Source organism: Crocuta crocuta, unplaced genomic scaffold (genome assembly GCF_008692635.1).
Source record: "Crocuta crocuta isolate KB4526 unplaced genomic scaffold, BGI_CrCroc_1.0 scaffold1177, whole genome shotgun sequence".
Classification (NCBI taxonomy): domain Eukaryota; kingdom Metazoa; phylum Chordata; class Mammalia; order Carnivora; family Hyaenidae; genus Crocuta; species Crocuta crocuta.
The window spans coordinates 76,699-98,229 of NW_027527921.1; the positions used below are offsets into that span (position 1 = coordinate 76,699).

The 21,531-nt window shown below is 51.1% G+C and overlaps 1 protein-coding gene across 3 annotated transcripts in view; it reads right to left on the reverse strand.

The window, feature by feature from the left end:
- Nucleotides 1-21,531, reverse strand: part of BCR (BCR activator of RhoGEF and GTPase) — a 120,760-nt gene that overhangs the window by 45,323 nt on the left and 53,906 nt on the right. For all 3 annotated transcript variants that reach the window (XM_077749236.1, XM_077749219.1, XM_077749228.1), the window contains 4 exons: nucleotides 15,396-15,577; nucleotides 7,032-7,136; nucleotides 6,497-6,682; nucleotides 1,458-1,565 (listed from right to left, as the gene is read on the reverse strand). In XM_077749236.1, coding sequence (XP_077605362.1) covers nucleotides 1,458-1,565; nucleotides 6,497-6,682; nucleotides 7,032-7,136; nucleotides 15,396-15,577 — 581 coding nt within the window. The remainder of the gene's footprint in view (nucleotides 1-1,457; nucleotides 1,566-6,496; nucleotides 6,683-7,031; nucleotides 7,137-15,395; nucleotides 15,578-21,531) is intronic.

The window sequence follows — 21,531 nt, forward strand, 5'->3', positions numbered from 1 at the left end:
TTCACCAAAGGCCAGCTTCTAGCTGGCCCCAAGATGCTGTCTCCCTCCCAGCATCTCTGCCTCAGTTCAGATTCCCGCTTGTGTATGGTCAGTGGGACCATGTGACCCCAGGTTGGTGTCCCACCATGCTTCCACCCTCCTCTTATAGAAGCCTGTCTGGGTGGACTTGAACTTGGCTCCATTTAACTGGAGCCTGCTCTTAAAGGATTAGGTCTCTAATTGGTCAAGGTCACTCGGGATTCTGTGCCAGCACTGCATCTGTCAGGGATGGGAGTGGAGGGGTTCACTAAGGGAATGACCTAAAGAAAGATATGGCCTAAATGACAGGGAGGGACATCTGGAGCCAGCCTGGAACCCTGGGTCCATGCAGCTTGTTACCAGCAGCACCAGGCAGGGAGTGGATGGACCCACAGGCTCTGGAGGAACAGCATGGCACCCATTACCACCACAAGAGATGATCAGTACCCACAACATGACACCTCTCATGATAAATTACAAAATGGCACAAAGCTCCCGGAACAAAGCCAGGTATGAGAGGGTATGACTGTCTCTCAGCAAGTGACCCCACTCACTCCATATTTCTAGTTTCCATTTATTTTTCTTATGCTAATTTCTCCCTTGGAGTCTTTCCATCTAGAATCCTTGTTTAGTGGAGGGAAGGCAAGTCAGAGCTCTGAGGAGCTGGAGGCACTGCAAGTGATGACAGGCCCAGAAAGAGGAAATGTCACCCAACTGCATAGGGTAGAAACAGGATGTGGAAGGTGGGGAAAACCCCCGCTGGGAACCCGGGGAGGAAGGTGCTATAGGTCCTGGTCCAGGAATGGCCACCAGCCCCGACAGGCCGCTCATCCTCCATATCTGGGGAGCTCTTTTGAGGCCCCTCATGCTAACACTGGGGGCTTGAGGTTTCAGTCCTCCAGGAGCTCCAGCCTGGAGCTTTCTGCCCACATGGGTCTAGAGAGAGCAGCTATACCAGCCCCACACACCCGTGCTAGCTGGTCAGCTTCCCTGGGGAGCAAGGTCACCAACAGGCTGCAGGAGAAACAGAGCACAACACACCTCCCCACCTGCTCTCTAGTGACCAGGTGCATAGTTGGCCTTGGGACTTTCATGTCCAGACCTCTGCTCATGAGACAGAACTAAAGATACTCCTTACTGCACACAGATGGTACACGACAGCATCTGACTGGGGGACTCGGCAAAGCCCCAGAATTGAGTCCTGGACCTTGGAGAGGTAAGGAACTCATGGGGCTGCTCCTCCTATCTGTTCACAACAGCGTCCCCCACACAGAGCTGACAGAGCCAACCCAGAAGCATCTGGAAACTGAGCTGAGATTTACAACCAGAACTTGGTATTGTGCACCCAGTTCTCCTGGGTCATGGTGTACCAACGACGAGCCCACATCCTACCCGTGGGAGGCGGAGGGGTGCACCTGTCTGAACAGTGTCACGAGTACCTCAGAGATTTCTGCAAACTGAGCGTTGGCCTGACAGCACTTCTCAGCTGTTTCCATGGCAACTCCGTAGTTATCTACAAAGGCCCGGTACACACCCAGCTGGCTGGCCTGTAGGAAGAAAGGAAGAGAGTGTGGGACAGGTGCAGGACAGGTGCTGCTGTTCTCCATCTTTCTGAGAAATGGGTTTCCATGCACAGCTCTGCAGAAACCCCAGCTGCAGCAGGCAGCACAGAGCTGCAGACACCTCCACTCTTCCCTGCTACTGCATCCCACCTGCTTCCCCCAGCCATGCACTAAGCATGCTCTCCTTTACCCAAGTGACACTTTGAGAAGTGACTCACTGCCCCAGGCAGGTAACAGTTTCCTTCCACAGCTGCTTTTCCTCCCACCTCACTCATTTCAATAGTGCCACCAGCAGTGGCTAAAATTTGAGGTTGTCAGTGAATCCAGATAAGAGTCTAACACAGGTGGGATGGAGTGGCACCTTTCCTTCTGGTTGCAGGAGACTACAGTGGACAAGGAGGTCTGCCCCCCAGCCTATGGTGGCCATGGTGTTCTGCTCATGTCTGATCCCTTCAGACACAATAGGAACACGCAATCTAGCTGCCCTTGGAGAAGAGGAGCGCCTGCTGTCCAGACATGAGCCCAGCTTAAACCTGGTAAGGGGGTCCAGGTATTAGAATCCACACCTGTGTGCAGGAGATCTGCTGGCTGCCAGCTGCAAGGCGAGAGGCTTTTTATTTGTCTTGTATCAAACCAAAGGCATTAACAGAGAGTCTTTTCACTTAGCCTTCTGGTCAGATACTCAATAAAGCGACAGCTTCCAAGGGCGTGTGTGTGTGTGTGTGTGTGTGTGTGTGTGTGTGTGCAGGAGCACACACGTGTATGTGTGCACATGTGGGCCCTAGGTCACCTTCAGATGCAGCCAAGGGGAAACCAGCCCCCATCTTGTACCAGCAAAGCCAAGCTTGGAGAGGGTAATGGAGAACACTGGTGACCCCCTAGCCAGGCACTCCCACTGCAGCCAACCAGGAGCTGGAAGCCTAAAGCTTTAGCTGATCCTGGTGTTCATTCTGTGCTGAATCTAAATTTTATTTCTATATGCCATTTGCATTTATATTGAATTTTATGTTTCTTCAGATGACAAACCCAGATGCTGGGTAAGCAGGTACCCTTGGCACTGTCTGGTCTCTGGCTCCACTCACTGTGGGGGCTGCACAGAGGCCCTGGCCAGGCCCTTGCTGTGCTGATCACCCTGACCAGTCACTGTATCCTCAAACGCCAATAAGTACGTCAGACCCAGAGCATTTCCTCCTCTCCCTCCGCCACAGGTCATTGAGCACCTCCCCAATAAAGACTTGCTTTAGGCACTGTCCACCACAGTCACGAATCAATCAGACACAGTGAGGCCAGTAGCAGGAAAGATACATGATAAATAAATCAACAAACCCATAACACACCAAACGGCTGAGAACAGAGCAGAGGCTAAAAGCTATGGGGCTTCTTTAGATAATGCGGTCAGGAGCCCAGAGGGGATGTAACTGTTGAAATGCATCACTTCAAAATTCCTATGTTGAAACCCTAACTCCCAGCACCTCAAAATGTGACTGTATTTAGAGAGAGGGCATAAGAGGTGATGAAGTTAAAATGAGGTTGTTAGGGTGGATACTAATCTAGTAGGACTGGTGTTCTTAGAAGGATAAGGACACAGACCCATAGAGGGACACCTGTGAAGACACAGGGAGAAGGTAGCCATCTGCAAGCTGAGGAGAGAGGCCTCAGGAGACCAACCCTGCTGGGGCCTGATCTCAGAACCCCAGCCTCCAGAACAGTGAGGAAATCCATTTTTGTTGTTTAAGTCATGCAGACTATGGCGGCCCTAGCAAACTGATACTAGGTCCAGGAGAAGAGAACCCCTTCCATTACTTCTCCTTCTCCCTTTCCCCAAAGAGCTCCCATCTTCCACGAGGCATTCGAGAAGTGCCCAAGCAGTCTAATCTCACATTTTTAGTTAATCCAAAATGGAGCTATACCAGTAATGGGATAAATAGAGATCACGTGCCTCCTGACATGAGGCACTGAGGAGGACACGGCATCACTGCTGTGGTTTGTTTTGTTTCATTTTGGCCAGAAGCACAGAACGTGAATCTATTCCTGAGGAAACATCAGACAAATGCAAAATGGCCTGTACCTTTCACAACTGTCAAGGCTTTGGAAAATAAGCAAAGGCCAGGGAACCGGTACAGTTTAAAGAAAACTAAAGAGATGTGAAAATCAAGTCCATTTTGTAACGTTGGATTGGATCCTGAATCAGAACGAAAGTGGCTATCAACAAGGTGATGGCCGCCGAGATAAATTTGCATATGGAGTGCATATTAAATAACAGTGCCACACCAATATGAAAGTCCCCAAATTCAATCACTGTACTATGGGTTATGGAAGGGGCTTGTCTTTGCTTTTAGGTATTTAGGGGTAAAAGGACAGATGTATCTGCAAGTTATTTTCAAATTATTTAGCATATGTGTGTGCATGCACACACACGTGTGCACACGTTTATAAAAATGAGAGAAAAAGATAAAACAAATTTGGCAAAATGCTACAACTGGTGTATCTGGCACATGGAAATTCTTGTACTATGTTTGCAACTTTTCTGGAAGTTTGAAAGGATCAGAAAAACAAAAAAATAGCTTGACAAAATTTCAGCCAGAAAACAAACCCCTGAGCAATTATAGTTAACCCATTACATTCTTGCAGTAAAGAGTCCGGGCTTTCTGAACTACAAGGCACAGCTCACAAATCCTGGGGCAGGGGAAGTGCCATGGCTGGGGCACAGCAGTGCGGGCTCCTCTGGTCCTAAGACTCTCCCAGCTGGGGAGCCTAATGGGGTGAGAGTGGGCCGATCCCACTGTCTACAGGTCAGAAAGGGACGGCAGAGCCCTAGCACCCAACTCGGTGGCACATGAGACACTCTCCACTTGGTTCTGGGACAGGACTTCCCAATGCAGTTCCCCGCTCAGTCCTGCTACAACATCTGACCCACAAAGGTAGCTCAGGGAAACCAGAAGAAATTTTCCAAATTCTGGCGGTCATTGGACTATGAACATTTGAAAGATAATTTTCTGAGTGATATCAGAAAGTTATTCAGGGAAGAGTGCTGGTTGCAGTTTCTTCTCAACAACACAATTCTCTCATTCTCAGGAGGGCTACAGGCTGAGCCAAATCTACTAGGTTTAAACCTGCTGACACTTCACACAGGGAGAAATGGGGTGGGGGATTCAGAAATGGTGGTGCTGCACTAATACAGCCTCCTGCTTTTTGGCTATGGAGAAAGGGGTTTCATATAACAGGAATCTGAGCAAAAGAGGCAAAAAACTTCACGTGTTTCTTGTATCTTTATTCCAGCCTGGAGTCCAAGGTACCTGCAGCCCAGGGCAGTAGAGAGAGGGGACTGCCAACAGGAAGGTCACACCTCAGAGCAGATCACTCAAGCCCAGGTGCAAACCAAGGCAAGGACTGGGTCTGGGCCAACTGGGCGTCTGGGCAGCCCATGGGGCTGTGCTCTGTGTACTTGGAGGGGGCCTGTGACCTTGGGCCACCTCTACCCCTGGGGCACTGGTTTCCCTTGGGAGCACAAAGGCTCCAAGGAAAAAGCATGTGCACAGGGTGCCTGGACAATCTGGTCTCAGGATTAGAAATCCTCAGAAGTAGAACCTCTGTCACAGGGTCCCACCTGGTACCTGCCTTCAGTGGCACTCCCAGGACAGCTGCTGGTCTCCTCTACCCAGAATCCTTTCTCCCACAGACTCCTCTTAAAGAAACCAATTGGTTGCACACTTTAGAACTGCAAAATAGGTGGGGACTCCTTTCCACACACACTGAAACTTTGTATATTGGAAGATAGACATCGATCCGACAGCTCTCAGGTTTTCTCCTTCCCGTGTCCCTTGTTTCCTCCTTTTGGAGAAGTTTTACTTGACCCAGGTCTTGGTTAAATATGCACTTCGAGCCAGTGCCTCTCCTGCATGTGGCCTGGCCAGTGCCAAGGGGCCTGCCACAGCATCTTTCATCTGATTGCTAGGTTTTATTGGTCCCATTGACTTTCTAAACACCATATCCTTGGCTCCTCTTGGGTCCTGTGGTCAGCAAACAGCCACAGAGGCCCCTGACCTGCCTTCACAGTGGGCTCCTTCTGTCCCGACAGGGTGCTTCTGCCTCTGGGACCTGAACTGGGACCCATAGCCACCTCTGCCATAAGGATTCCTTGTCAGTATGGGCTCATTAAGCCCTTTCAGAAATTCTTCTTCTGTCACCCTATACCACCTGCCCTTTAGTTTTATGACCCTTGGAGGCAGCAGGAAAGGCCCTCCTTTTGAAGACAAACCAGGATTACAGTCCCAGCAAGTGACCCATAGTTCCTCAGGCTTCTCACTCCCTCAGTGGTAAGGACAGGACCTGCCTTATGGTAGTTGCCTCTCAGCTAAGGGGAGATGGGTACCCATGGGCTCCCTTGTGCTCAGGAGCTAAACCACCTCTCATTGCAAGGCTGTGCTTCAGTCCACACTCTGCAGTCAAACCACCCTGCCCCACATTTCTTCAGGCTGTCCATAAGAACCAGTCTTGATTTCTACAAGGCATGAGGGTGTCATTGTCAAAGTCAGCATTGAATATGCCTACTGGTTCTGAAAACAACTGCTGGAAGGAACTAAGGTGGGTTTTCTCCACCTCTCTCTGCCAGGGCCCTCCTTCAGGCTCCAGGGGTACTTTTCCCACTACCTCAATTTTTACTGACCATATCTCCCTTCCCCACACCACTTAAAAAAAAATTCTCCAACGGTACCTGGCTGGCTCAGTTAGTAAAGCATGCAACTCCTGATCTCAGGGTTGTGAGTATAAGTCCCATGTTGAATGTGGAGCCTTAAAATAAGGGTGCAGTATCCCAGAGCCCTTGGCAACACAGGCCCACAGGTCAAGGGAGAGGCTTGACCCCTGCAGAGGCAATAAGCTGGGAGGCTGCTGTGTACCTGTTCCGAGTCACTCACCAGCTTCTGGAATAGGTCACCCACTCGCTGCTGGTGACTCCACTGCTGTACTCGGGGGAACAGCCCATCATAGAACTCCTTGTGGATCTCGTAGAGCTCAGGCACTTTGAAGAAGATGGTTTCGATCTGTTGGCTTGTCAGCACCGGCTGAGAGGTGGTGGCAGCAGCCTTCAAAGGCTTCATGGGCTAGAAGAGGGCACAAGTGAGGCAACACGGGTGACAGGAGGAATGGTACATATGAGAGGGCTCGCCCTTTCTCAGGTGCATGGTGTGACCACAGAAAGTCATGGTTACATGACACGTGTGCTTTTATTTTTGAATTTCATTAAAAATAATGTAAAGCCAGCTTGGTTTGGCACCTGTCTTACATTAGTATCCATTACCCCACGGGGAGGCCAAGCTTCTACAGAGGTGAAGTTTCTGACCCTCTGGGGTCATCTCCATGACTCCGGGAAAAGGGACTGCCTTCTGACGGCTGACCTGTGGCCTGTGAGCAGAGTGTCCCTGCCCTGCTCAGGCCCTCCTCACTCCTCACCAGCAGCAGTGCCTCCAGGTGGCTCAGGTAAGTCTCCTCGCTAGCCAGGATTCCAGACAGCACCCATTTCCTCATCTCCAAGCCCTTTTCCAGGTCCAGCTCATTCTGCAGGAAAAACAGACAGAGGTCAGACCAGGGGGACGATATCCTGGGTAGCCCCTCTCAGAAAGGCCTGTTTATCAACCTGAGGACAAGCCTCTGGAGAAGGCTCCATGTAGAAATAAAGAGAGGCACTGGAGCCTCAGCCAGTCAACCGTTCGCTCGCTCAGGGTCACTGAAAATTCTGGAGGGGTCACCCAGCAAAGCTGAGGGCCACCCTTTGTCTTGACACTGAGAAATGGGCAGTGTGGAGCTGGGCAGTCAGGGCAAGATGCCCCAGTCTGTGGGACTCTGTTACAACTGCCCAGAAAACAAACAGAAAATATTGATGCCACAGGCACTAAAAACTGCTGTATGACCTCCTGGCCACTTCCCCCATGAGTCAGTTGGGCATCTGGGCAGCCCAGGGGGCTGTGCTCTGTGTACTTGGGAGGGGACCTGTGACCTGACCACTAGTGAGACAGTTGGTGTCAGGGGTTGGCTGTGCCCACCGCCTACCATTGCTCCCTCTGCCTAGTCCTGTGCCAATGGGGCCGCACTGCAGTCCTCGGAAACTGAGACAACACCCCTGCCCATTCTGCCACTCATTTCCCACCTGTGGGTGAACACAAGACAACCACACTGTGGCAGCCCTTGGGTGTAGAACGAGAGCGCTGCCGCTTCGGTCCACATTCGTGAACCACTCAGGGGAGATTGCTGATCTGTGGCAGTTTCCTGGTCCTCAGCACTGCTGACATCCAGGGCTGGAGGATTCTCATTTGGATGCTGGGGGCCCTGAAGGGTGTTGGGTAGCATTTCTGGTTTCCACCCACAGGTGCCAGTAGCAACACCCATTCCTACCCCGAGCTGGGACAGCCACAAACATCTGCAAGATGTTGCTACATGTCCTCCAGGGCCAAATTGCCCCTAGGTGAGAACCACTGGGTTCCAGGAAGGACCTAAGGCCAGCTCAGGCCTCACAGTGTCTCTACAGAACCTAGAATCAGGACCTCCCCAGTATGGCCCCTCTGTGTGCCCCCAACCATGCTACCCTTTCCACTTCCCTGGAGTGGAGGAGGGAGGCACTTGGTGATACAGATGGCCGGCCTAACAGGAAGAGTCCAGGGCCAGGAGTTGGGGAACAGGGCTACAGAGCCAGGCTTGCCTGGTGAGCCCCAGTCTCAGGCAACTGCCCTCTTGCCCTGAGCATCAGCTTCCTGGGTTTAAACTGGAAAAGCAAGGCCTGATCCCCACGTCCTCTCTGCTTCTGCTTTCAGGGTCCCTGAGGTTTGCATCACATCCTCACTGCCCACTGGAACCATACAAAAAGTCTTCCTGAACCACCACTTTGCTTTGGGAATCTCTAAGCATGCATGAGCTAGGTGCATGCATATGCGTATGTGTATGCCCAAGGATGTGCATGTACTCATGCATGCATACAAGTCAGCCACCAAGATCACGGCTAAGTATCACTCCAGGGAAAGGTACCAGTCCACACAGAACCCTCTCCCCACCATGGCACACTGGGCAGTGGCTTCACAGGCAGAAATCTCCAGAACATGCTGTGTCTGATCTTGAGACATCCTGTCCCAGCACAGTGCCTGGAACACATAGGTACTCCGTGAAGATACAATGAACAAATAAACCAACGAATGAATGCATCTAGAACTCCTGGTTGAGCCCTAGTTTGGCTGTACCTTTGCAAAGCTCTGAGTGCTCCTTCTGGAACCTTGCGCTGTTTAACAAGCAGGTGCCAAGATCCAGAACTGTTAGTTTAACCTGCTCCAGGGCCCGGAGTGCCACCATAGTCAGCAAGTCTGGGACATACAGTGCACAGTCGTGCAGGGTAGGGGACGCTGACACCTCCTCTCATCTCAGCTCACTGAGGCCATACCATTCATGTGGCAGCCCGCTGGAGAAGCAGCTCTCAGGTGACCCTGAACGTGCTTCCCACTGTGTCCAGGTGCCATTTGTTCCCCAAGCAAGGGAAGAGGTAGAGGTGAAGGGCACAGCAGGCTCCTTGGGCAGAACAGCCAACCACCCGACCCTGCTGTGTGCTGAGGAACAATCCTGCTACTATGAGTGCTGGTGGGGGTTTGGAGGTGTGATGGAGCCCCACCCAGCACAAGATGCCGGTGCTCACGTGGGTGGCAGTGCGTCTCATTCCCACCCACACAATTTGGAAAGCTGGGAGGAAAAAGAGAGCAGGCAGGAAGGCGCCGACTCCAGCTCTCCCTGTTCCGAAGGGTGTGGCCAGCTCAGGGGAATGTCTGGCCCGGGGAATGTGCTGGTCTGGGGAGAAGACACGGGTGCAGACACCTCTCCTTGGATCAGGAATCCTCCCTTGAACCCCAGAATGGTACTGGGGGCTGGTGGCAGACATGGACAGCTCAGAAGTCAGCCAACTCCGCTTTGTTGGAGAGGGCGGGAAAGAAATGCAGAAGACAGAGAACAAAGGGCAGGGCCAGGACCAGGGTTATTTATAACCCTGCCTTGCACACATGCCAGTTCTGGAAAGGGCACGTGAATCCAGTTGGGACCTTGACGGTGGGGTGATCCTGGTGGAGAGGAAGCCAGAGAAGGGCAACTGGAAGAAGAAGGCAGAAAGCCAGAAGGAAGGCCTCTGCTCAGGCCAGGGCAGGGGCAGAGGGCAGGGAATGGGGCAAGTCACACAGACATGAGGCAGACAGAGCAGATAAAAACTGGTCATGACAAGGTGGAAAGCTAACAGAGGGACCCAGGTAAACAGAACTGCCACGAGGCCCACACGGGCAGGAGCTGGAACTGAGTGGCAGGAATATAGGTAGCAGGGCAGAATTGGGGGGAGTATCCTTTACCCCCAGCCCCAATCTCGGGGAGCCAGGGTGATCAGAGTGCAAAACCCTGGCTGTGAAGGGGTGGGCTGCTCCCAGCTGGGAGTTAACAGCTGGGTCTCTCGACAAAGGATCCTGTCTTCCTCTCTGGGCAGGGGCCATGCCTTCACTGGCAAGATGGCTGGCCACTGTCCTGGAGCCCAGCCAGCAGAGGGCCGGGGGGTGGCCTCTGCATAAGGACCTGAGCTTGGGAGCTAACACGCAATGTAGGCAGTACAATCCTTGTGCCTGCCCACTGATAAACCAACCTGGGAGGGCTCTCAGGAGTAAGCATAAAGGCCAGGCTGGTACCAAACATCTGCTCTCCCCAACTCTGCAGGGAGGACAGGTGTGAGCAAACATTAGTCCTATTTAAGTCAGGACCCAGAGCCGGGCAATGTGGCCACACTGAGCCATAGGGACGCAGGCAACATTTATCCTGCTTTGCCTGTTGCTGAGCCTCACTGGGGCACTGGAACAATCAAAGCGTCCCTAACCAATGAATCATAAATGTGAATGAACTTGTGATTGCTCAGATAACAGCTTGACTCAAGAGTTACAATTTCTGTTCCACGAGCACAATTATTGATCTTGATCGGATATACTGAATGTGGTGATGGCCAGAATTAAAGTTACAAAGCAGGGCTGTTGTTCAAACATTCCTGAGCCAGCGTTGAGTCCCCTTGTAAAAGATGCATATTTCACTTGCATTCAATCAGTAGGAGTGACTAATTGAACATGTGCATATGCTTTGGCTTCTGCCTAAAAAAACAAAAACCCACCCCAAACAAAAAACCCCCCAAAGGGTCCATGAGCTCCCAAGGGGCTGAGGCACCATGTGGGCATGGCCATTTCTTCAGAGAGCAGAATCCAAGTGTGTGTTTTACTTTCTCAGCCTCTACATGCCCACGAGAGGCCCCTGGCTGCCTTCTTCATCCAGCTCCACCACTCACCGAAGGGGCCCTGAATGTGAGAAATGTGGGCTGAGGTGGTATCAGCCTCTTCTTGCTGAGGTCCAATGTTTCTGGGCCTGCCCCTTGCTTGTACCTGGGGACAGGGCCTGGCAGGTCACTGTGAGAAGCAATGTCACACAGCGTGTCACAGAGCCCAGTGAGCAGGGGCTGCTCAACCACTGTCGGCTCCCCTCTCTGTGCCTCGACGTCCCCCATTATAAACAAACAGGTACGATGATGCTGGGACTCTTGAGGACCCTAGGAAGGAGTGACCATGCTGATCTGGCAGAACACAGGCCCTGACACTGCTGACCCCAGGATGGCGCTGGGGGTGATGCTGGACCCTCACCCCTTTCCCTAACTCTGTTGGAGGAAGGTTACTTGCTAGCCCACAGCTCTGACTACAGCCTCCAGGAGTGTCCATGATACTGCCTTGCTTCCCTCAGTTCGGTGATGTCAGCTTTGTCCTCCTAGCAGAGAGAGGCAGTGGTCATCAAAATGACCTGCTCTTCTTCCAAGGAGCTTGCTAAGACATATCCTCACCTAGCCGTGAAGAGATGGAGGATGTGTGCCTGATGGCTCTTGCCTGGGGGCAGCCTGCCCTCTCCTTCGGCTTCTGTCCCCATCTGGGATTGCACGAGCCATCGTTCAAGGGGGAAATGCAGACAGCTTGGTCAAGATCAGCAGGCACCTCAGAATGTCCAGGGGTGGAGAATGTCATAAGCCCTCAGGGTTGGAAGGTAACCTTGTGGTCACCAGGACCCACACAGGGTGGCCTGGGTCTTTCCCACAGCATCCCAGGCAAGGGGGTTCCTGGCCTCTGCTGACTCCCTACTTTCCCCTGGGTACAGGCATTCATGAAGCAGACCTGCAACTTTGGAGTTCACCAAGCCACCTTGCTGCCATGGAGTCCCTAGAAGGTTCTCCTGATTGCCCCCCAGCCCAAAGAGCTCAAGCTCAGTAGAGAAAGATGAGCACCCCCTGGGAAGGTAGGGAAAGATGAGCAGGGACTTCCCCCAGCCCAAATGGTTGGGATTGGGCACCTTGGGCTCAAGACCAGCTTGTTGCCTATGAGCATTAGAAAATAAGAGCTGTCTTCTTCAAACCAAAAGTAGAAAAATAAAGAAGAAAGTCTCATTGTCCAGGTACTGCACTGGCAGGGAAACCAGAAAGTCAAAGCCATGTCTGTCTCCAGGGCAGTGGAGGGTGTCTACCCGAGGGATCCAAGGACCTAACCAGAGGGCTCTGGAACAAAGCTACACAGCCCTTTTTCAAACAAATTCCTATCTTACCACCTCACATCCATTAGAATAACCACTATCAAAAAACAAAACAAAACAAAACAAAAAACCCCAGAAAACAAGTACTGGCAAGGATGTGGAGAAACCAAAACTCTTGTGTGCTACTGGTGGGAAAATAAAATGATGCAGCCACTGTTCCTTGAAAAATTAAAAAGAGAACTACCACAGGATCCAGCAATTCCATTTCTGGGTCACTCATCCAAAAGAACTGAAAGCAGAGTCTCGAACAGATATTTATACACCCATGTTCACAGCACCATTTTTCTTAGTAGCCAAAATGTGAAAGCAACCCAAGTATCTACCAACCAATGAATGAATTACCAAAATGCAGTATATAAGTACAATGGAATATTATTCAGCCTAAAGAGGAAGGGAATTATTCTGCAATATGCTACAACATGGATGAATCAAAGACATTACGCTCGGTAATAAGCCCATCACAAAAAGATGAATACTGTGTGAGGTGGAGTAGTTAATACATTGAGACAGGAAGTAGAATGCTGGTTTAAAGGGGCTGGAGGCAGGGGAGAGTGGGGAGCTGTTTAACAGGTGCAGATCTTCAGATTTACGAGATGAAGAGTTAGGGGGGATGGACAGTCCTAATGGCTGCACAACAAGATGAATGCATTTCATGCTACTGAAAGGCACACTTCAAAAGGGTTAAGATGGCAAATTTTACTTTACCTGTATGTGAATGCAATAAAAAAGAAAAGAGGGGCACCTGGGTAGCTCAGTCGGTTAAGTGTCTGACTTCGGCTCAGGTCACGATCTCATGGTTCACGAGTTCAAGCCCCACACTGGGCTCTGAGCTAACAGTTTGAGCATGGAGCCTACTGCAGATTCTCTCTCTCTCTCTCTCTCTCTCTCTCTCTCTCTCTCTCTCTCTCTCTGCTTCTCCCCCGCTCACGCTCTCTCTCTCTCTCAAAAATAAATAAACATTAAAAAATAAAAAGAAATGGGGCTCCTGGATGGCTCAGTTGGTTAAGCATCCGACTTTGGCTCAGGTCATGATCTCACGTTTCGTGTGTTCGAGCCCAGCGTCGGGCTCTGTGCTGACAGCTAGTTCAGAGCCTGGAGTCTGTCTTCAGATTCTGTGACTCCCTCTCTCTCTCACCCTTCCCTGCTCACACTGTATCTATCTCTCTCTCAAAAATAAATAAAAAAACATTAAATAAATAATTTATTTAAAATTTAAAAAAAAAAAAAAGAAAAGAAAAAAAAGGAAACTTTCCCATCTTCTCCACACACTCCCCGACACCTCCTCTGGGCCAGGTGGCATGCTTGGGATTGGAGACCCCATCCCTGGCAAGCAAAGATGTGTAAAATGAGACATGTCCCATGGGGGCCAAAGGAGGGAGTGGGACCAGGATGTGGACAGGCTCCACAGCAGGTAAGCCCACACACTACAGCTAAAAGGTAAGGGTAGAACTCCAAGTCAGTGTAGATGAGGGTCCAAAGGCAGGAGTCTGGTGGGGATAGGCAGCGAAGCTACATGGGGTCTGGGCACAGGAGGGTAGATCAGCCTCCTAGAGCAGCTCTGTGCCAAGTTCAGGACTCAGCCTGCTTATTCAGGACTGGAAAGACCCCGGTGTGTACCAAATCATGCTCATGAAGCAGAATGCAAGGGAGTGCACTGAGAAAGGCAAAGTAGTTGAAGAAAAGAGTGTCATCTGAGGATTTGAGAAGGCTTCAAATCTGGTAGCTGTGTGGCCTTGAGCAAGTTACTTCACCTCTCTGAACCTCAGTTTTCTAATCTGTAAAACAGTGAAACCAGATGTTAGATCAAAAGCTGCACAAGGCAGCTTTATGTTACACACTGGCTTCCCTTCCCATCCTCGCCTTTCAGAATGAGAAGCCTGCCCAGTGCCAGAGTGTTTAGAAATCACAAAAGCATACATAAGTAAGAAGCAGTCCTGCCGCTAAGGCACCAGCCCAGCAGAAAAGCAACTGCAGTGAAAAGATACACTTCTGGCGCTTCCTACCAACAATGGAGAAAAACAGATTCCTCTCTTGTATCTAATCCTGGGAGGACATCATCAGAAACAAGCTAAGCAAAAGAGGGAACGTATCTATCATGAGGGGCAGCAGGACCATGAGGACAGTGAGGTGCAACCCGCCTCAACGACAGGGACCTCAACTCAAGGAGAAAAGAACCTGAGAATTCAAAAAGACACCCTTAGTCCCAAAGGTAGGGGGTGCATACTGGGCCCTAATGTACCTCTGAAGTGCCCCTCCTGGGCAATGAAACAGATCAACACAGTGAGGCCACAGCCCATGTGGGACTACTTCAGGAGCCTGCAACAACCCCGGGGCTATGTACTTACAAGAGAGGGGCCCAGGGGCGTCTCTGAGTAAGAAGGAGGGCATCTGCGGAATGTGTCACTACACACTAGCCTTGCAGCTGGGATTCCAAAGTGGAGGTGACATCAGGACTGTTAATGACAGTGATACCTCAAGGGAAGACCCTGGTCAAATGGACGGAGACATCAGCAGCACTTTTTCTGGTAAAAAAGGAGCAAGAGCATTGCACACAGCACAGGGATGAGAACCCAGACACTGTCCCCCTCCCCCGCCCCTCAGCACCACTGCTGGGACCGCCACCACGTCCTGCTGGTAGGACAGTGGTGGCATTCTCAGCCTCAGCATGTGCTGCCTGTCTCCTCCACACCTGGCTGACAGAGTTCCATGAGGTCCCTGCTCAAAGCACCTAGCAGGCTGTCTCCAAATCAGCAGGTGCCCCAGATGGGGAAATGAAGAAGGTGTTTTGTTTCTTGTTTTTTTTAATGTATTTATTTATTTTTTTTTTTAAACATTTCTTTTTTTTGAGACAGAGAAAGACAGAGCACTAGCTGGGGAGGGGCATAGAGTGAGGGAGACACAGAATCTGAAATGGGCTCCAGGCTCTGAACTGTCAGCACAGAGCCCAATGCGGGGCTCAAACCTATGGACCGTGAGATCATGACCTGAGCCAAAGTCGGACGCTTAACCAACTGAACTACCTAGGTGCCCTGAAGAAGGTGTTTTTAGTGACTTCAACCACTGGTTGCTCCTGATATCACCTACTTGCTACTTGCCCCCAAGAAAATGGATGTGCTTCAGGGCACCTTTAGGAAGTGGAGAGCAGGCAGGAGCCAGGCCTAACCCTTATTTCACAGCTGGCCCTCCTACCCTGGGACTCACCGCTTTGGTGGACTCCAGGGCTCCCGAAGCCAGTGCATCCCGGCTGCCCCTGCCCTTGCTGCTAAGGTGGGGTGAGGAGGAAGGTGAGTCATCGATGTAGGGCAGCCCATCTTGGTGCCGGCGCTGCTCCTCAGCCCGGTCTGCAGCACAGCCGTAGCCAGGTGGCGTTCCAAACGAAGTATCTGTGTGTGTAGAGAAGCAGCTGTGTTAAGAGAGAGGGAGAAGGGCCAGGGGAAGGTCTGCCTGGGAGGGTCCACACCCCACCTGACCCAGCAGGCATTGGGCTGATGCTGTCTGTCACCCAGAGGTGTTGAACAAGGACTTCAGATAGGCTGATGGTACCTTCACAACTAACTGAGCAAAGACCACAGGGCGAGGCGGGGCCAGAACAGTGGTATGCTCCCCAGACAATATGAGACTGGGCTTTCAGGACACTGTCTGGGACATATCTACACTTGTCCTGGGAGTGGGCCTAAGCCATTACAAAACGGTGGACCCCCAAATGCTAGCATCGGGAAGGGTCCTTGAGCACCTGACCATGGGGACTTGATGGAGGCGAGGAGCTCAGATCATGCTGCTCCAGGCACAAGCCCTGATCAACGTGAGCAGTGCCCCAGGCCAACCAGTCCTAACCTGGGGAAAGGGTGCTGCAGCCCTCTCCCCTTACCCCACCCTGCTCTTTTGCTGACTCTCAGCCCACCTCTGAGCTGGTCTGGCAAAGTCCCAGACCACCTTTACCCCAATCTGAGCATCCCTGTGAACAAAGAGTAGCTTACCCTATGGCAGGCTCCCTGCTGTTTAGAACTATCCAGTTAGAGAGAATAACACCTCCATCCTAAAAGCACCTGAAGACAGTCACCCCCTTCCTTCCTGGCTAAATCACAAAGCCCACACCCCCATCTGCCTTTCTGTAGCTCTGTTTTCAGAACTGATCTAATCCAATGGATCCTCACCAGGACATTAATTCACAAGGGCCCAGCCCACTCCAAGCCTCATATGAGGGTCACTTCTTGACTCTTAGGGCATCTTCTCAACCCATGGGATTTCTGAGGTCATCCTGACAGGGTTACATCATCTTCCCCATGACTAACCAGCAAGCAGCCCTGTCCAAACATCACCACCACAGGGAGCCTCTGCAGTGTTTATCAGTTTACAACTTCTGCCACCAAGCACACCCAGCCTGGGGCTCAAGCTCAAGCTCTAGGTAGCACTACACCACCTAGGCCAGGCAGGCACAGACTTCCAGAGTGGACCCCCTAGTTCTCATGGGAGGACTGTTTCCAGTTCTTTCCATGCAGCAGCCGAGAGGAGCCATGGCTGGAGTGACCAGGTGCTCACCACACCCAGCTATGATGGCTGCCAGTGCACTGTGCGACTCATCTGCCTATGTTCCAGCTTCCTCGCACAGCTCTGCCTCTCCCACATTCTCTACTTCTGTGTCCCGGCGGGTCACATGCCCTCTAACAGGTGTCCTGAGCCCTGGTTACATGTTAGTGCCACTGGGGGGCTTCAAAAACAGAGACCAACGAAATCAGATGCTCAGGGAGATCTGGGCCCTAGTGGCTGCAACGGCTTCCTGGGGGTTCCTGCAGGAGCCAGAACTGAGACTGCTGAACTAGCACAAGCTGGGATCTGCCACAGTGCTGGCTGTCACCCACACTGTGTCCCTGCTATCTGCGTACAGGCGCTGACCACAAAGGCCAGGCCGAGCTCTGCTGCCGTGTGTGTCCACAGGAGGGCTCCAACAGAGGCCAATTCTAAGTTGAAAGTGGCAGACAGGGTAGGGGACACTCAGAGCTGGGTGGGCTCCTCCTTTGTTCCCTAACAAGCTCCATGTGCTACCGAGGAGCTCCTGGTACCATCACCATGTTGGTTATCAATGCTCAGCTCTGCTGGGGTTTGTAGTGTCCTACCAGGACAGTTGGAGGCCAAGGCCAAGTTCTGCCTCCTCTTCCCAAGAATCTCCAAAGGCACTGAACTAGCTCTTGCCCAGCATCCCTAAGGACAGATGGGGAGGATTTAAATGTATTAAAAAACACAAAACCCTGTTAACACAGAACCATAACCTCATACCCCAGCCCCAAAACAGGTCTGACTTTAGCTTCCACTTCCTTTAGGGGAATCACAGATTTTTTTTTTAATTTTTTTTTAATGTTTTATTTATTTCTAGCAGAGAGAGAGAGAGAGAGAGACAGCATGAGCAGGGGAGGTTCAGAGAGAGAGAGTCACAGACTCTGAAACAGGCTCCAGGCTCTGAGCTGGCAGTCAGCACAGAGCCCGACGCGGGGCTTGAACCCACGAACCGCGAGATCATGACCTGAGCGAAAGTCGGACGCTTAACCAACTAAGCCACCCGGGCACCCCAAGATTTTTTTTTTTTAACCAAAATTAACATGGAGGGCTTCTTGTCTCCTCAACATCCATGATATAAGTCCTGTATCACAGCAGCCCCTCCTGACAGCTTGCCTTCCAGGGGAGCTTCTTCCAAAGGCAGCTCAGGCCTTGGACAGAAGGTGTCAGCTGTCAGTCACTTTCCTCACAGGTAGCCTCAATGACCCCCTGGGCCAGGAGTGTCTTAGCTCTACTTCTACAACCCAGGACACATCCTTCAGCTGGGGCAGGTGGGCCAGTTCTATGAGCTGTGGTGTGAATTTCCCAGAAGTGGGGCTCTGGCCCTGCCCAGGTACTACCTACTAGTGAGAATCAGTACAGGTCACTTAAGATGTCTGTGTCTCAATTTTCCTGACTTTAGAAGCAGGCGTGTGAACTATACAGCCGATAGAGGCCCACTCAGCTCTAAAATGTTACAGTCACTGGGAGGGTCAGCCAGCCATGCCCTCTCTACCTCCCGACCTCACCTCTTTCAACAGCTTCCTTCCTCTGCTCCTCACTCCTCCTCTGGACTCGGCTTTTACATTTGCACAGAAATTTTGGCATCCACACATCCTCTAAGAACTTTAAACTGCTGATTTTGTTGTTGTTGTTGTTGAAATAATGACCTTTTAAAAAGTCAACATATTCGTTACCTGGAAGAGCACCCTTAATCTGAGAACCACCACCTGATGTCCCAGCCTGTGACTACATTGAGCTCACTGAGCTCATGTCCAAGATCAAATTAATACCAACTGAGGACCCAAGTAAGAATTTTAAGGTCAGACTCGGGGCTCATTCCAAAGACTGTAAAGAGTCCACGTTTGTGACACAAAGTGTTAGCTTAGCAATGTCCTGACTAAAACCCAGAGCAAATCCAAGTGGCTGGTAAAGGTTTGCTGGCTGGGGGTGTGTGGGGTTATTGACTCTGATGTGGCCACTCCACCTCCACCAGGTGAGACTGAGAAACCAGGTTCCACAGCTGAACTCCACAGGGTATCATTATGACGAGCAGGCAACTAAAAACCCAGCTGTTTCCAATTCTGTACACATCTCTCCAAACAGATGTCTGAGGAACTGATGTTTTTATGTCTGGATTCCGAGAGGCTGGTCACTGCTACTGCTACATTCCACCTGAGGCTTCAGCCCACTGTCCCAGCAAATCCAGCCTGCTCCAATGCAAATGAGACAGGGAGGAAGAAAAGTTCTTTCTTGCTGCCCACCCTAAGTGGCACACAGGGACTAACTTTCACACTGCAGTTTTTTCACTCCTAGGATCCCCACACCTTTTGGATCATAAAGTATATGACTGGGGGGCTCTGGGAGCTGCCATTTCCCAAGAACCAGAGCAAAGTTAGAAAGGGGCCTTGCTCTCCCCTCCTCTACCAGGAACACCCAGTGGGAAGTCTCATTATCTCGAAGGACTGGGCACCCGGTGGTCAAGTTAAGCCCAGAGCTTCCTACAAAGTTTTAACCAAAACTGAAAGCAAACATTGGTTTCAGAGGCAGGGGTTGGGGGTGGGGCGCTACAATCCCAAGGCTGCAAGAGGCTCAGGGAAATGAGGGCTGATGAACAGAGCTGCTAAACAGTGGGAGGAGGGCGGGGGAGAGCGAGGCCCATTCAGAGCTGGCAGACAGCGGCAAGCTGAGTGTGGAAAAGGGATGTGCACAGTGAAATCCAAAACCTCCTTCTCTCCAGGCAGGTGGGCTTAGCAGCCACAATCCCTGCACTCTGCAAATCTAAAATCTAGTTTGATGCAAGAACAAAAGGCAGCCACCCCCACCCCCACCAAGTGGGAGGAAAAAGTCCCAGTCAGCCCAGATCACATCCCCTCCTTATACCTCAAGGACAATGCTGGTTAAAAAAAAAAAAAAAAAATCCTTCAAGAAAATTAAACGCAGAGTTACTATATGATCAAGCAATTCCATTTCTGCGTATATACTTTTTTAAGTATATAAATTGCAAGCAGGGTCTCAAACAGATATTTGCACACCAGTGTTCCTAGCAACAGTATTCACAAGAGCCAAACTGTAGAACCAACTCAAGTATCCACTGATGGGTGAATGGATAACCAAAATGTGGTATGGATATGCATTGGAATACTACTTAGTCTTAAAAAGGAAGGCAATTCGGACTCCATGCTACAACATGGATGAACCTTGAGGTCATGATGCTATGGGAAAAAAATGCTCAATTTACTGTGTGAGTCCACTTATATGAGGAACCTGGAATCATCAGATTCATAGAGCAGAATGCAGAATGGTGGGTGCCAGGGGCTGGAGGAGGAAGGAATGGGGAGTTGGTGTTTTGTGGGTACAGAGTTTCCATCTGGGAAGATGGGAAAGTTCTGGAGATGAATGGTGGTGATGGCTGCACAACAGTATGAATGTATCTAATGCCAATGAGCATGAGCAGTATGCTTAAGAATGATTAAAATGTTTCATCTGATGTTATGTAACAAGTATATACTACATGCAGACATTCTTAAGATCCCTCCCAGCCAGAGGCAATACTTGGGTAGCTGAGCTGTTGGGAGGTCAACAAGGGCAGCCCCTCAACCCCTTCATGTAGACAGCCCCCCTGCAACCACATCTAAAATAAGCACAGAATGGAAACTTCCAAGCAGCGTGCTCCCTGATTTGATGAGAGTGGGCTGGGTGGTGGGTACCTGGACTTCATTATAGTCTTCTGTGTATTTGTTTCATAACAAAGGACAATAAAAGGAAGGCTTGCTCAGGCTCTGTATATGTAGCCTCAAAAGGAGGCCCAGTGTCACATGGCCAGATCAGTCCAACTGGCACAGCCACTATTTGTTTCCAACAGCTGCCCCTCTACTCTTAGAGCTTATACATCACCTTTTCCAGGCCATGTCCCTGCCTGCCACACTTTCCTGATGCAGACTGGATGAGATTCCTGCCAGCCCATAAGAATCTGGTAATCACAGATCACACTCGGTGCTGGAGAAAGACCCCTCACAGGATCACAGCACTACACATGCCCAAAGCCCTGCAGCGGCCGTCCTCAGGGCTCTCAGAGGGCCAGAGAGTTATCTGCCTTCGAAGCATCAAATGCTCTTCGCACAGCCTCAGTCCTGTCAGCCCCTCCAGGGAACCCCAGCCACTACCCACAGCCTATCTTTCTCTCAGCTCAGCCTCAGTCAAACATCTCTGGTAACTTCAACACTCCTTCCCTATGTTCTATTTGCAAGCCAGGAAGCATGCATCTCACTATGAGGCCTTTGCCAGGCCCTCCTGCCGCAGTCAGGCTCTCTGCCGCAACAGCTCCCAACATGTGTGCAGAACCAAGCTCAGACCACTGGCCACATGTCTCCTGGCTACCAATGCACCTGGAGGGTCCTGGACCCAACGCACCTGGAGGGTCCCCAGATGCTGCTTCCGTTGCCTTGCTGCTGCCAGAGGTGCAGGACCCAGATCCCAGCTCCTGTCCCACTCTCTGACCAAGGCACCCCAAAATGAGAGCCTGGAGCAAATCCCTGGGGGGAATGAAAGTTCTCATCCTTCCCCTCCCAGATCAGATATGAGAACAGCTGTAAACGGCCAGGGGCATGATCCTGATAAACACATATCAGGGTTGAGAGGAAAGAAGAAGGGACACCGGGAATTCGGGTAGGGGATGGTGTGGCAGGAACTTCATCATGCATTAAGACAGAGGCAGGGTGGTCTCCTATACTTGTTTATACTGTCAGCAATGGCTGGGCCATATTTATTTACCAAGGCAAAAGAGGACCAAACACCACCTTCCTTG